Source organism: Sarcophilus harrisii, chromosome 2 (assembly GCF_902635505.1).
Source record: "Sarcophilus harrisii chromosome 2, mSarHar1.11, whole genome shotgun sequence".
Classification (NCBI taxonomy): Eukaryota; Metazoa; Chordata; class Mammalia; order Dasyuromorphia; family Dasyuridae; genus Sarcophilus; species Sarcophilus harrisii.
In genome coordinates this window covers 624731060-624744712 of record NC_045427.1, presented here as the reverse complement: position 1 = coordinate 624744712, position 13653 = coordinate 624731060, and the positions used below count along the sequence as shown (strand labels likewise).

Here is a 13653-nt window from a genome sequence, read left to right as displayed (position 1 = left end):
CCATCTGGTGATCAGCTTTCTGTTGATGAACTTCTTTGAATTTAGGTTGGTTAAGCTTGGATAGCAGACATACTGCCCACTGCTGGGCTCATACTCAAAACTTTTCCAGCGTAGTGGAACTGACTAAAGCTTGGTTTCCACTGGCCTCATATTTGAGAATGCCAGGTTATCTCCAAGAGACATGAAGGAAAAAGATCTTTGTGAAAGTGAAATTTGTAATTAGTTTTATTTTGTTCCCCATGTAACTTCATTGAATTAACATTGTTGGGGAGAAGTAGACAAAAAGTCTCTTTCTAAAGTTCCTTTGATTGATAAAATACTGTTTTAATTTTTTTAGGACCAGTGGAGCATGGGTGATTCACAGACCAGTAGGATACCTGATAATAATATAAAGGAACTTAAGAAGCCTGGAATAAAGCAGGATCACATAGAGAAGGGTGTGAAAAAGATAAGTCTATTTGAGGAAGATGATGAAGAGGATTTATTTGCTATTGCTAAAGACAGGTAATGACATTGCTACAGCAGAATGGACAGCTGTGTAGAGAATAGCACAGAGACTGTGGATAGTAATGAACCTCAGGGATCAAGTTAAGAGCATCTCTCAAAATTGGGAAGGTCACTGAGGTTTTTTTTACTTTTCCGTATCCAAAGAAGCAACTCTTTTGCTATCCCACCCCTCTAAACCCCCAAACTAGTTCACCTTATTACAGATGAACACCACAGTTATAGGGAAAATATATTTGTGGATGTTCAAAGTCAAGTCAGCAAGAATTTGTTAAGTACCTACTGTATGCTAGACATTGTGCTAAGTGTTGGGAGCATTTTTCCAGTGCATTATCTTCACAATACAAATAGACTTTTGCAGTAAACAAACTCTTATTAAAAACAATGAATTTGACCAAGGTCTATATTTTCGAGTATGTGAACTTTGATTGCCTTTGTTACATTAACCAAGATGCTGTGAAAAGCTTTAAATGCCAAATGCAGCTTTTTAATTTTGGTCCTAGTGGTAATAAGCAGCCATTAGAGCTCACTGAGCAAGGGGTATGCTGGTCAGCCCTACCCTTTAGAGAAATTGCCTTGACTGCTGATGGGGATTGGGAGCAGCTATGGCCATAGAGATGTATTTGTGTGACCTTTGTCAGAGATGTTGCAATCTCAGTGTGTAGATATAGAAGTAGAGTGGTAGCAGGTGAACAAAGTGGGTATCAAATGCAGGACATGACATAGATGTAGGCAGCCAGTGGATGGTGTAAGGTGAAAGGGAGGAATCACAGGCGGTACTCGGTTTGGGATTCTGGCTGGATGCATAGAAGAGTGATAGTTAACTGAACAGAATGGAACAGGTCAGTTTGAGAGGGAAAGAAAATGAGTGTGACCTGCTGAGGTCGAGATGTGTAGAGGACATCCAGATCTAAATGTCCAGTGAATTGTTAGTGATACAGTCTGGAAGCCCAGGTGAAATTACAGTTGTATCAAGATAAGTGGATTCCAAGATAGCTGAAATAACCAGGAGAGGAAGGACCTGTGATGTGGAGAGGGGCTAGCAATGTCAGATACTGGAGAGAAGGGGAAGAGAAAGAGGATTCAGCATCTGGAGGAGACTACAGAGACCATACCAGTTGGTAGCCAGAGGAAGTGGAAGATAACTTTGAGACTTAGCCTATTGAAAGAAGGCAAGATAGAAGACAAGAATTTGAGGAAATGGTGGGGACAAGTGAAGACTAACAATATATTGGGGCAAGAAGAAGGAGATAATTGATGGGGAGAATCTGAAGATTGGAGGAGTTGATTAAGAAAATAGGATAAGAAGTGGCAAAACAGAAGAGGAGAGAACAGGAAATGATGTAGAGGTGAAGTAACATTGTAAGTGAAGAGGGGATTTAACTCACATTTATCCTCATGTACCTAAGCCAAAGTATTCCTTCAGTGTATTTTTAAATTTTCTTATGAATTTAATAAACATAAATAAACACGTACATTTCAACATACAAATAACAAAAAATTGGATTATATATGAAACAACAAACTCTTGTTCAATTTTATTTTTTCTACTCTGCACAGCTTGATTTGCCTTGGATAATACAGATTTAACATAGAAATATCTGTCTTGTCTTTCCACTTCACTGGATTCTTTTTTGTTTTTCTGGTTATGTGTGTACATTATTTTTTTAATATACATTTTTTTATGAATCATGGTAGAAGAGAAAAATCAGAACAAAAGGGAAAAAATCTCAAGAGGAAAAAAAAAATGAAGAAAAAGAAAAAAAGTTAACATAGCATGTGTTGCTTTACATTGAGTCTCCATAGTTCTATTCTTGAATGAAGCTGTCATTTTCTATCCAGAATTTATTGGGATGGTCTTAAATCACTGAACCACTAATAAGAACTGAGTCTTTCATAGTTGATCATCGCATAATCTTGCTGTTATTGTGGTTCTGCTTGTTGTGCTCAACATCAGTTCATGTATATTTTTCCAAGCCTTTATAAAATCAGCTTGTTCATAATTTCTTATAGAACAATAATATTCCATTATTTTGATATAGCATAACTTATCCATTCCCCAATTGATGGGCATCTACTCATTTTGCAATTCTTTGCCACCACAAAAAGAGCTGCTAGAAACATTTTTGTACATGAGGGTCTTTTTTTCCTCTTTTATGATTTCCTTGCAATACAAACCCAGTAATGCCACTGCTGGATCAAAGGATATACACAGTTTGATAGTCCTTTGGGCATAGCTCCAGATTGCTCTCCAGAATGGATAGATCATTTCATATCTCCACCAACAATGCATTAGTATTCCAGGTTTCCCACATTTTTTCATATGACTCTAAATGGCTTTAATTTCATCATCTAAACATATCCTTTGAATATTTATCAATTGGGGAACCCTCTCTGGAGTCTTGATAACTTTGACACCTTCCTGATCTATCTTTATTGCTTTATCTCACTTTTCTGAAACACTTTGATTGGTTTCCCTTTCCTCTTTCATATAAAATCTGATTTCTTAATTTTTCTTATTGAGGTTTTGTTTCTCAAGAAGATAACAAGTGGATTTTTTTAATCTTTCCAGAAAATTATGCCTATTTATTCTGATTTATTATAATTAGATTTTAATACTTGAGGTTTTGTTATTTATTTTACAGTCAGAAAAAGGCTCCTAAAGCTTCACTCCTTTTTGAAGAAGATGCTGATAGTGGCGGGTCTCTATTTGGGTCTCCTCCTCCATCTGCTCCTCCTGCAAAAATGGTAACTTTAAACAGCTTAGATAAAGACTTTGTTTCCATACTAAATGAGTTAGGCTTTTGTATTATGAGTAGCACTCAAGATCAGGCTTTGTGCACAGAACGTCAAATGGGTATTGTCATACCCTTTGGGAGCTACTATATTTCCAAGCCCATAATGTCACCTTACGGTTAGTGAAACAGGCTTACAGATCAATTAAAATGACTCATTTTTACGTAGTATTAGGATAGCAAATTTGAATAGTAGATGCCAAATCTCTGGACTTGTATGTGGTGATTCTCTTCATTGGACTTCATTGCCACCCTTCTAATTTAGGCGGTTTAGAACCTCACCATTGTCACCTGCTTATATTCATTAGGCAAAGATATATACAGTATGTACTTTTTTTAGGATCATATTCTAAAAGATAAAATTCAGATCTCGAATTTTATTATTAATTAGATTATTATATAAAGATCAGATTCATCTTTGGGAAAATAAGTATAATCTTATTTCTCAAAATGTTTTTTCCAAAGACACCATGCCCCAATGTTTGGTCACTGTATTTTTACAAGTGAAATTGTTTTCTTATTTGGTGCAAGATTATTATACTTTAAAGCTTGGGGAGAAATTTTAGTTTATGAAAATGACAAGAGTTTACAATAAAACTATGGCGATGCTTTAAAAGGTTTTATGGTGAGTGTATTAACATTTTCACCAAAGCCTATGGACTTTAAATCTCTCCCATTTGTAAATGACAAATACGTATCAAGCTTTGTTGATTTAATGAGCTTTTGAAATTCTTTAGAATTGAAAAGTTGTGAGAGGTAGCTGAACAATTGCATGTCTTTAAATATCATGTTTGGGTTTTTTTTTTGTTTGTTTGTTTTTGGAAGCTTGTAAATGTTAAATAAGAGATAAAATTAACTGAACAGTCTCTATATGTGTAACTTTTTCCATGTGGAAAACGGCACTTCTGGACCAAAAGATCCTTTACTATTTTAGACTGTGGAGAGGTCAAAGTTTGGCTCATACATGTAAAGCTTTCAAAAAAAGAAACATTGTTTTTAAGACTTTCATATAATTAGTTGATAATTTAAATATTTTAATCATTGGAATTATGAATATAAATAAGTTTGCCTGAACACAATTTCTTTGCTTAAGTTCACAACTGGGTTATATAATAAAGCCTAATTATATTATCATTTATATATCCTTCCTTAGGCTCTTTTATGATGTCATTTCCTTCTGTCTCAAGTTCAAATTATACTGAGTTTTGGTGTCCTCGTAATCATAATTTCCTTTTATCACTCATTTCTTTTCTTTATTCCCTTATCTCTATTCCTTTTGCTTCATTAAAGTGAAATTGTGTTTTTATTTGTTTTATTTGACCATCATGTTTGAAAGAGCTTTCCCAGGTTAGCTGACCAAGTCCATCACTAATCTCATTCCAGAATATTTCCCAAAGTCCATGTCCTGCATAGAATCTATTGTATTTCCAACATGAAGTCTACTTGCCTATCCAGTGGGTCATTGATAAACCCAAGTACTCCCTCCAGCTATCCTGGCCCAATGGGATTGCCTCACCCTGCTACTTTCTGTCATTCTTACTCCCAACAAAACTGAAGTCAAATCCATAAAAAATACTATACTAAAGGAAAGTTATGTTCCTCAGCCATGGCTTAATAGAATATATATCCTAAAGAACTAGATGATTTGTATTTCTGTTGTGATTTCTATGTTCTTCCCTCTTACAAAAAGTATAACACATTACTGAACACTTAAGATTGGTTGCATGAATGAATTGAATGTGCCAGTTACTTAGATACCATCCATACCTTTTATGGGAATTTCATGGGTGTTTTTTTTCCCCTTTTGGTAGGAAAAAGAGAAAATCCCTCAGGCAGTGCCCTCATTATTTAGTGATGAAGAAGAAGAAGAAGCTCCTTTTGGAACTGAGAAACCAACAGACAATCAGACTGAGTCTTTTCTGTCTAAGAGTACCGTTGTACCCAAGCAGGAAGAAAAAGTAAGATAGTATTTTCTTCAGTTTACAATTACAATGTTTCCTGTATTTAATCCTGGTCTTGTCTCTTTAAAAAAAAGAAAAAAAATTTTTATATTGATGAGGCAGTTGGTCTTAAGGGTTGCACAACTAGGAAGTGTGAAATGTCTGAGGCTGGAATCAGTGGATAGAGCACTACACCATCTAGCTGCCCTCCAGTCTTGTCTCTTAATCTGAAATCTAGGACCTTCTTTTGCAATCCTAAGTATTTTCTCTTAGGCATTTATAAGCATTATTGGGGGGGAGGAGGGAAAGGCTCCATGGGCTTCAGCAGTCTCTCTGAGACCAGAGAGACCATATCACAGAAAAGAATGTATCTGGAGAACAAAAGGAATAAGTGGGTTGGTCATTTTTTTTTTAATTTAGCTTTTTTTCTTGTAAATCACCTGTGTACCAATGTGCACGACCTTGGCATTGTTGTCAGCCATCAGAGAGAAGTACGCAAGTTCCTCAGGGCATCTATCTATATGCCTCCTTCTGGAACTTCATTAGAACTAAAGAATATAGATTGTTGTTGCGGTGTATAAAAGAATTCCAGGTTCTGTTGCCTTCACCTTGTATTTGTGCTCAAATGAGGGACTGGCTCAGTCTTCAGTGGGAATCCATGTCCCAGAATCTTAATAGAGAATCTTGTCACTCCAGTGGGTGGTATACTATGGTGCCACTTGTAGGCACTCATTCAGCAAGCATATATTAAACCCTTAGAATGTCTGTGACTTTTTAGGAAAGTTTGAGAATAATAGAACTTTATAAATGAGTCTGCTTCTGTGAGGGTTTTGTATTATAAGCTTTAGAGTATAAAAAACATAGGTTGTCTTTTCAGCAGACAATGGCAAAAGTATAAAAGCAAATAGATTGCAATTAGGTCCCAGATGTGCCCCTAATTTTCTGCATAACTTCTGGAAAGTGAATTAATCTCCTTTTTCATGTGACAAAGAGACAGAGATGGGCCGGGGGGAGGGGGAAGAAGGAGGGATAGGGAGAGAGAGGAGAGTGAAAAAGAGGGAGAAAGGGAGGGAAGGATCAGTCAACAACTAGTTTTTATCAAATGTTTACTATATGTTTTGTATTCTTCTAAGCTATAAGAATATAAAGAGAGAGATGGGGAGGAGGGCAGGGAAGGAGAGGAAACGAACTATGCAAAAAGAGGGATTGAGAACAAAGGTAACACAAGAGACCTCTGTTCTCTCTTCTAGCCATGTTAACTGTCTAAAAATTCAATTCCCAGTTAATCACATCTGTCTTGTCTCTGCCTATTAAAAATTGTTCTCTGAGTAGAAGAACTCAGTGAACTGGGCCCTTGTGTGGTTTTAGATTTTAGATTTCAGTGATTTCTTTCTTTAGTATAAATAAGTAAAGGCTCCCTGTGGTGCTTTGCAGAAATTTGACTATAATAATGCTTGCAAATTCTGTTACCAGCAAAACCACGTGATGCCATAGATGTGATGCTTGATTCCTAGCTGCCACATCTGCAAATTTGCCCTGACTGCTATCTCTTCTTCCTTCCCCAATTTAAAGGATTTCCCCAAAAACTAAGCCTACTTAGGCTGGTATTAAGAAGAATACATGGGCTATTTGTACTTCTGCCTTTCTTAACTTCACTTTTGACTTTTCCTCCGTGACTTTTTGGAGGCCTTGATCTCTGATGTACCTTTGGACCAGAGTAGCTGTGCCAGGATATTCAGATGGATACCTATTATACAATAATATCATATAATATATGTAATCCCTCCTTTGGAGGGATTACATCTTTTTCAGGATGGAGGCAAAGAGTCTGTGGTTCAGCATTCCCAGATCTTTTCCATGTTACTTCAGACCTGTAGTCATTTTCCACAGTGGGGACATAACACTCACTCACCATAGTCCAGATAATGTGCAATTCCTTGTCATAATAGTCTGAGCCCATGCCCTGAAAAGTGAATCAGAACCAGGCCATTCTCTGGAGTTGTCCTTTGGCTATATCTCCTTAGGGATGTTCAAGAACTCAAATTTATTTTCTCCATTGGAGAGAGAAACAAAGGGCAGAACAAACATTTGAAGTTTTGTTTGTAAATTATATATGATCTGCCCTATTTTATTGATGCAGGTGTTCTAACCATTCAGATTACCCTCTGTCCCCTCCTCTCCATACTGCACAGCTCTTATCTGTATGTTCTAGGGGCCCTTTACCCCAGGCCACCCAACGTTCAAGAGGCCCTTCTATGGCATTCTTGGTATTATGCAGATGCCACTGAAATACTGATTTTCTCCATCACTCCATCACCCTTGGTTCCTGCTTTATGGCTGTCCCCTCTTTTTCCAGTGATACATCTCCTTGATAATTTCCATTATAACATTTCTTCTTTTTCGTTCTTAGACTGCTAATGGGTTATGGCCTGTTCCAGTGGTTAGCACTATCCCTAGCACAGAGTAGACCGCTTAGTACATGTCTATTGACTAGACTATTCATGTCCACTACATAGCTCTCCACATGGATTAACATTCAGCTTTAATTCTTCAGATGCTGTGGTCTTTGGTGACTTGTACTCATACAGTATCACTTTCACAAAATACTATTCTGATGCCTCATTCAATGTGTTCTAGCATCATAGTGAGTTTTTGCTTATCTATACTAAAGAAAGAAGTCACTGAACACATTGAATCCCAAAGTTCATGGAGCTTTTGTCAGAGGAATATATGTCATCATAGATTCTACAATACAGAAAAAGTTTGGAGAACAGTTCTTGCACCAAACTGTGCTGCTTTCCAAGAACCAGCCTTCTGAAGTACAGCCAGGGATTCATCTCCCTTAGGAACCACACTTGGTGACTAATCTATGAGCATGGCAACCCATGAAACAAAACATAAATAAACCAATAATTAACTTACTACCTGTTTGATCCATACCTGAAATTTGAATAGAAGAAGTTTTTCATACTGTCATTAAAAATAAAGACCTAAGATGTAAATTCATCCTTTATGGTAACATAAACTAAAAATCATTCATTCATAAATGCAATTGAGTCAGCCTTCACTTGTAACTATCACCAGATCCTTCCCTTTATTAATAAAAGAGAGTTGGAAAATAGGAGAATGCCATTTTACATAGTGCAGTCTTTGTTTCATCTTTATGTCACATTAACAGGAGAAACTGCAGGGATTTTTGTTGGGAAACCACATGGAATGACTATGTACAAACATTGACTTGAGGTGGAACATTTACTTTCTTGAGTGATTCATGATTGATCTTTTTAATGAAGAAGTTTAATTCCCTCTGGGTATATTAATTTAGATAGCATGATATTTAATTTTAATGTCTGCATCTGCTCTTCCTCTTAAAATGTTTGATTTTCTCATCCCAAACTTCCTGGGCTGCTTAAAGCAAATGGCTCTTATGGTCATTAATTAACATATCTTCTCCTTTATTCCTAGCCTTCCAGTCCTAGTACCCATTTCAAGACTACCACTGGTGTTTTTCAGGATGAAGAACTCCTCTTCAACCATAAGCTCCAACAGGACAATGATCCTGATGTTGACCTCTTTACCAGGGTCAGTTTTCTATATATCTGGGTAGGAGGAGATCTTTGCCTCATAATTTGAGCCTTTTGCCTTTGCTTTCTCACAGAGGGGATTTGTCTTTTTCTTTTAGTCATCAGAAAAGCGGGCTGGTCCCCCACCCAAAGAGGCCCTTTTTGGGGATGATGAAGATGATGATTTCTTCACTTCTGCTCAGCCACAACTCCCGGTACTAGCCTTTTTTATTGTAAAGATTGAGGATTACAGAAAAGCTTCTTAGAGGGGAAACTTCAATTTTCAATATGTTTAGGGAATAGGCTCCAGAAGATAAAATAATACTTGCCTATTAGAAAAGAACACTAAGGTCCCTTATTTTTCCCTAGCCAAATAGTGCTTAATTTTTAAAAATTTGTCTCTAAGGTCCCTTATTTTTCCCTAGCCAAATAGTGCTTAATTTTTAAAAATTTGTCTCAAGTTACTGTATCACTTTTAGTATATTATTGTTTGACTCTTTAATTAGTTTATTAAACATTGAATCAATTCAATGCAGTAATAAAAATAGATAGTATAAAAAGGTTTGACATCTCGATTGTAAGCCTGGGATGTTTAGCAGAAAGTAAAAAAATATTAGATTTGGAATAATTTGAGGATGTTTATCTTTAATTCATTAATCCTTTGAAGTCAGGATATTATTTCACGTAAGAAGGAAAAAAGAAAAAACATTGAAAACTCGATCCCTGTGCTACATTTTGATTCCTTAGGATGGCTAATTTGTATGTCTAATTATGAATTTTGATCCTACTTTTCTCTTAGAAGGTAGCCCCAAAGAAAACAATAGTGAAAAAAGATAATTCTCTTGAAAGCCATAAATTCCCTGAATCGTCTCCAACTATCAAACAGGAAACAGATGTGCCAAAATTGGAAACAACCCAGGTTAGTGCAAATTTATTATTGGCATAGCTTAAAATTTCTATGTGTAGATACACAAATTATGGAAGGAAGGAAGGAATTGAATATTAAGCCACAATAATAATTGTTTTTCTTTTTCACATTTTTGTTGATGAAGCTGTAGTTGGTTTAGAAGGGAAAATGTTAGTTTTGCCTGTTTGGCATTTATCTCTTTCCTATAGCATGCTGAATAGCTTAATATACTTCGTAGATCTCTTGAGTGTTTTCACAAATATTGATGGTTGCCTTTATTTATGATTCTGAGGAAGCTGTTGGGTTAAGAGTCTTGCCCCAGGTCACATGGCTAGGAAGTGTCAGAGGCCAAATTTGAATCCAGTTGTTCTTGTTTTCAGAGCTGGCGCTATCTAGCTGCCCTGCTGATTGCCTTTGGATAAAAGACCTTTGGGGGTAGTTTTAAGAGCCTGGTGTAGACCAATCCTTAGCAATTCCCCAAAGAGAATCCTTCAATAAGGGAGGAACTAGCTTGAGGAAGAATACATGGTGTGTTCTTCACTTTCTGCCTTTCTCCCTTGACTATGAATGCCATGATCTCCAGTGTGCATTACACCTGGGCTGGCATTCCAATGAAAATCCATTCCAGAGGCTTCTCAAATTTTGTTTAGGATTAGGTCTTGTTCAGAGGGGAGGTAAAGAGTAGCATTCCCAGGCCCTTTTGGTGCCAGCAACGACTTGGAGTCGTGCCGTGGTCCAGACAAGGAGTGATCCCTTGTCTTAATCATCTGGACCCAAGCCCAGAACGGAGCCATTTTCTGGAGAAGCCCCTGGCTTTCCCCTGTGCCTAGACACATACTGGGGGAAGACCAGCAAGATGCTTGTCCAGGCCAGCCCTCCATGACTTTTCATGGCCTCGTGTCAGGCTGTCGACCATTTCCTTTCTGAGGTGGAGGAGGATGGGTCCCCCAGCCAAGAGGGCTGATGAGCCCCTGGAGGGCATCTCTGAAACACCCTGAGATAGCCTCGGAAGCAGGGCAAAGGAAAGAGAAATGATGTATGTTTGGTAGCGTTGCTATGTGGGGACCTTTCCTATTCCGTTGTCCCGTTGACTCCTGGTTTTTAATGCAGTGTCATTTCATACAGGACTCTGCAGGCCTCCCTCCATGTAAAACCAAAGAGCCTTCCTCTCGGATCGGGAAACTACAAGTAATTCTTGGCACATTTTGGGAGCCTTCCCCGCCAGCCTGGGGGCCTCCCTAACCTCTGGATCTCTTGTCTCCTTCAGCTACTCTCCTGGCATTTCTCCCATTGTTGCTTCCCACATGATGCTAGGCCTCTCACCTTTCCTCTTTTTCCTGTGGCAATGATTGTGGGCACAGCTGGGTATCCTCTGTCTGAAGCTGGGGGCTCTGTGGAACCTTCCCTTGCATCTGTTTTTCCTTGCCCGTCTAGTGCACTGCTCTTGTTAAGTATGTTCAGTCACTTGTCATCTCCCCTAGCACTGTCGTGATTCAGACACAGGTAAGAAAAAGCAGCAAATTTTCTTTTTATTTTCCCAGGCAGATTTAGCTATTAATCCAGCAGCCTTGCTGCCCGGGGCAGCTCCCAAAATCTCTGGGGTGAAGGCTGCTGTGCCAGGGTTTGCCTTTACTGCGTCTGAGCCTGATGGAGTCAAGGGCATGGAGTCGGCTTCTGCTGGTGAGACAGGTGTGAGTTTTGAGGACCCAGCCCAAGCAGATACCTTATACAGTGTAAACAAGGTGATGAATCACTTGATTCTTTTTAAAAGTATTTCTGGCACATCTTTAGTACATCTACGTTCCTTCTTAGCCACATTCAGCTACACAGGGGATTGTCAGCCTTGCCTTACAAATACAAATTTACCTGAATTTATTGATGGTCAAATCCAGCCCTGCTCCTTACAGGCACACCTGCCTATCCATTCTTGAGCAAGCCAAAACATGGGATCCATTCTTTTGTTTGTCACTCCATAGAATCATAAAAGTGTCATCAAAGAATCATCAGAGACCTGCAAGGGATCTCAGAAGTAGCCATCCAATCCAGTGGTTCAGAAAATGCATGAAGACAAAAACCTATGACTCACAAATATTAAAAATGTGTTTTATCAATCACCTCATGAAATGTATGAGATATTTTTCAGTCCCCAGAAATTATGTTGTTATTTATCAGAATGAATCATTTAAGTTTCTTGCAGTCACCTTGCATAGCTCCTGGGACTACATCTCCTCCAACCCTCTTAATGTCTCCTTATGTGAGAACCTAGATGAAGACTTGGGGCCCTTTTCCATTGCCCCATACCACTTAATTTCTCTGGACAGACACATAGTGGCACTTTCCCCTTTAAGTGATAGACAGATAATGTGAGTTCTTGGTAAGAAAACAAATTCTGTATTTGAATTTTATTTGGCTAATGTCAGCATTTGAAACAGAACACATAGTTATTGTCATCTACAGTTTCACAAGTTATCAGATCAAGTAATTTTTTGTATAATAAATGAAGTAAAAGGGACACTATATAGAGCTATATTTAAGTTGTGAGAATTTTTAAATTAAATTAAGTCAGAATTTTTAAAAGTTAGAAAATGTAAAAGAGAAATAAAAGATTTAGACTTACTTGGTGTGAAAATACTAGCCCTCTCTTTCCTTGGCCACATTTAAATTAGGAGAAGAATCAATTGACTTACAAGATAATACTCTCTTTGTTCAGTACTTTTTTTCCCAGTTGTGTCTGACTCTCCATGACCCCATTTCGGGTTTTCTTGGCAGGGATAGTGCCGTGATTTGCCTTTTCTTTTTTCATTTCACTTTATAGATGAGGAACTGAAGAAAACAGAGTTCAGTGACTTGGCCAGGGTCACACAGCTAGGAAGTGTGTGAGTGAGTCTTCCTGACTCCAGGCCTGGAGTTCTATTTGCTGGCCCATCTAGATGTCCTTAATACTCTCTTGCTTGGAGATGAGAGAGAGGGATTAGAATAACTTCTTAAAGCTTATTAATTCTTTAAGAACATTTGTATAGAGTAGACGTTCTTAACCTGTGGCTCATGGACTTATTTTTTTAATTTATCAACTGTATTTCAATATAATGGGCTTTCTTTGTGATCCTATCTGTTTTATTTTATGTATTTACACATACTACTGTGAAGAGGTCTGTAGAGTTCCCCAGATCACCAAAGGAGGGTTGCATGGAGAAAATTTCAGGGTGTGATCTGAGAACATTCCTTTATCACTACAGAGCCGAATCACAATGAAAGGAAAACGAAGGCCCCAAACTCGGGCTGCCCGGAGGCTGGCTGCCCAAGAATCCAGTGAGGCTGAGGATAGAAGTGATGCTGAAGGGTCTCAGTTGGGTAGAGAGCATGTTATCTCCCCACCCATCCAAGAGCAGCCATCCAGAGAAGTAGACAAGAACAAGAACTTGGAACAAGCTTTTGCAGCAGCTCCTTCCCCCTTTTTGGAAGTTACCCTAGTACCTGGAGGAGAGAGAAGTCCTATAGCTAAATCTGTGAACCTGACTACTGAGGATAGCCTTTTTGATTCTGGTGACATCTTTGCAAAGGTTTCTGGGTCAAAGTCAATAACAAAGAAAGCAAAAGATAAGGAGAAGGCTTCTGAGGACCTGGCCAACCAGCCCATAATCAGAGAAGAAAAGCAATCTTTGTTTCCTGTCCTGGATGACCCAGAGATTGAGGAGGATCTTTTTCAGTCTGTGAAGCAGAAACCATTGAAGAAAAAAAATACTGTTCCTCTCCTAGAAGAAGAAGATGATCTCTTCACAAACCAGAAAGCCAAGAACAAAACTTCAGAACCTCTCTGGCAGCAAGATGTTGTCTCAAAAAAACAAGACATTTTTGAGGTAATTAGATGGTGTTTAAGTTGGTGCTTTGTTCTTTTAAGAGTCTTGATAGAGAAATAAGCCATTCATTTGTTTGGATCTTATTTA

The 13653-nt window shown here is 38.1% G+C and overlaps 1 protein-coding gene across 8 annotated transcripts in view; it reads left to right on the top strand.

Annotated features, from left to right (window-relative positions):
• WASHC2C (WASH complex subunit 2C) overlaps positions 1-13653 on the top strand; it is a 49833-nt gene that overhangs the window by 33010 nt on the left and 3170 nt on the right. For 3 of the 8 annotated variants that reach the window (XM_031956720.1, XM_031956721.1, XM_031956717.1), the window contains 9 exons: positions 338-504; positions 3150-3252; positions 5111-5257; positions 8705-8821; positions 8922-9017; positions 9602-9721; positions 10820-10897; positions 11251-11451; positions 12946-13566. In XM_031956720.1, coding sequence (XP_031812580.1) covers positions 338-504; positions 3150-3252; positions 5111-5257; positions 8705-8821; positions 8922-9017; positions 9602-9721; positions 10820-10897; positions 11251-11451; positions 12946-13566 — 1650 coding nt within the window. The remainder of the gene's footprint in view (positions 1-337; positions 505-3149; positions 3253-5110; positions 5258-8704; positions 8822-8921; positions 9018-9601; positions 9722-10819; positions 10898-11250; positions 11452-12945; positions 13567-13653) is intronic. The other 5 variants (XM_031956719.1, XM_031956718.1, XM_012542189.3 and 2 more) reach the window with 5 other exon arrangements.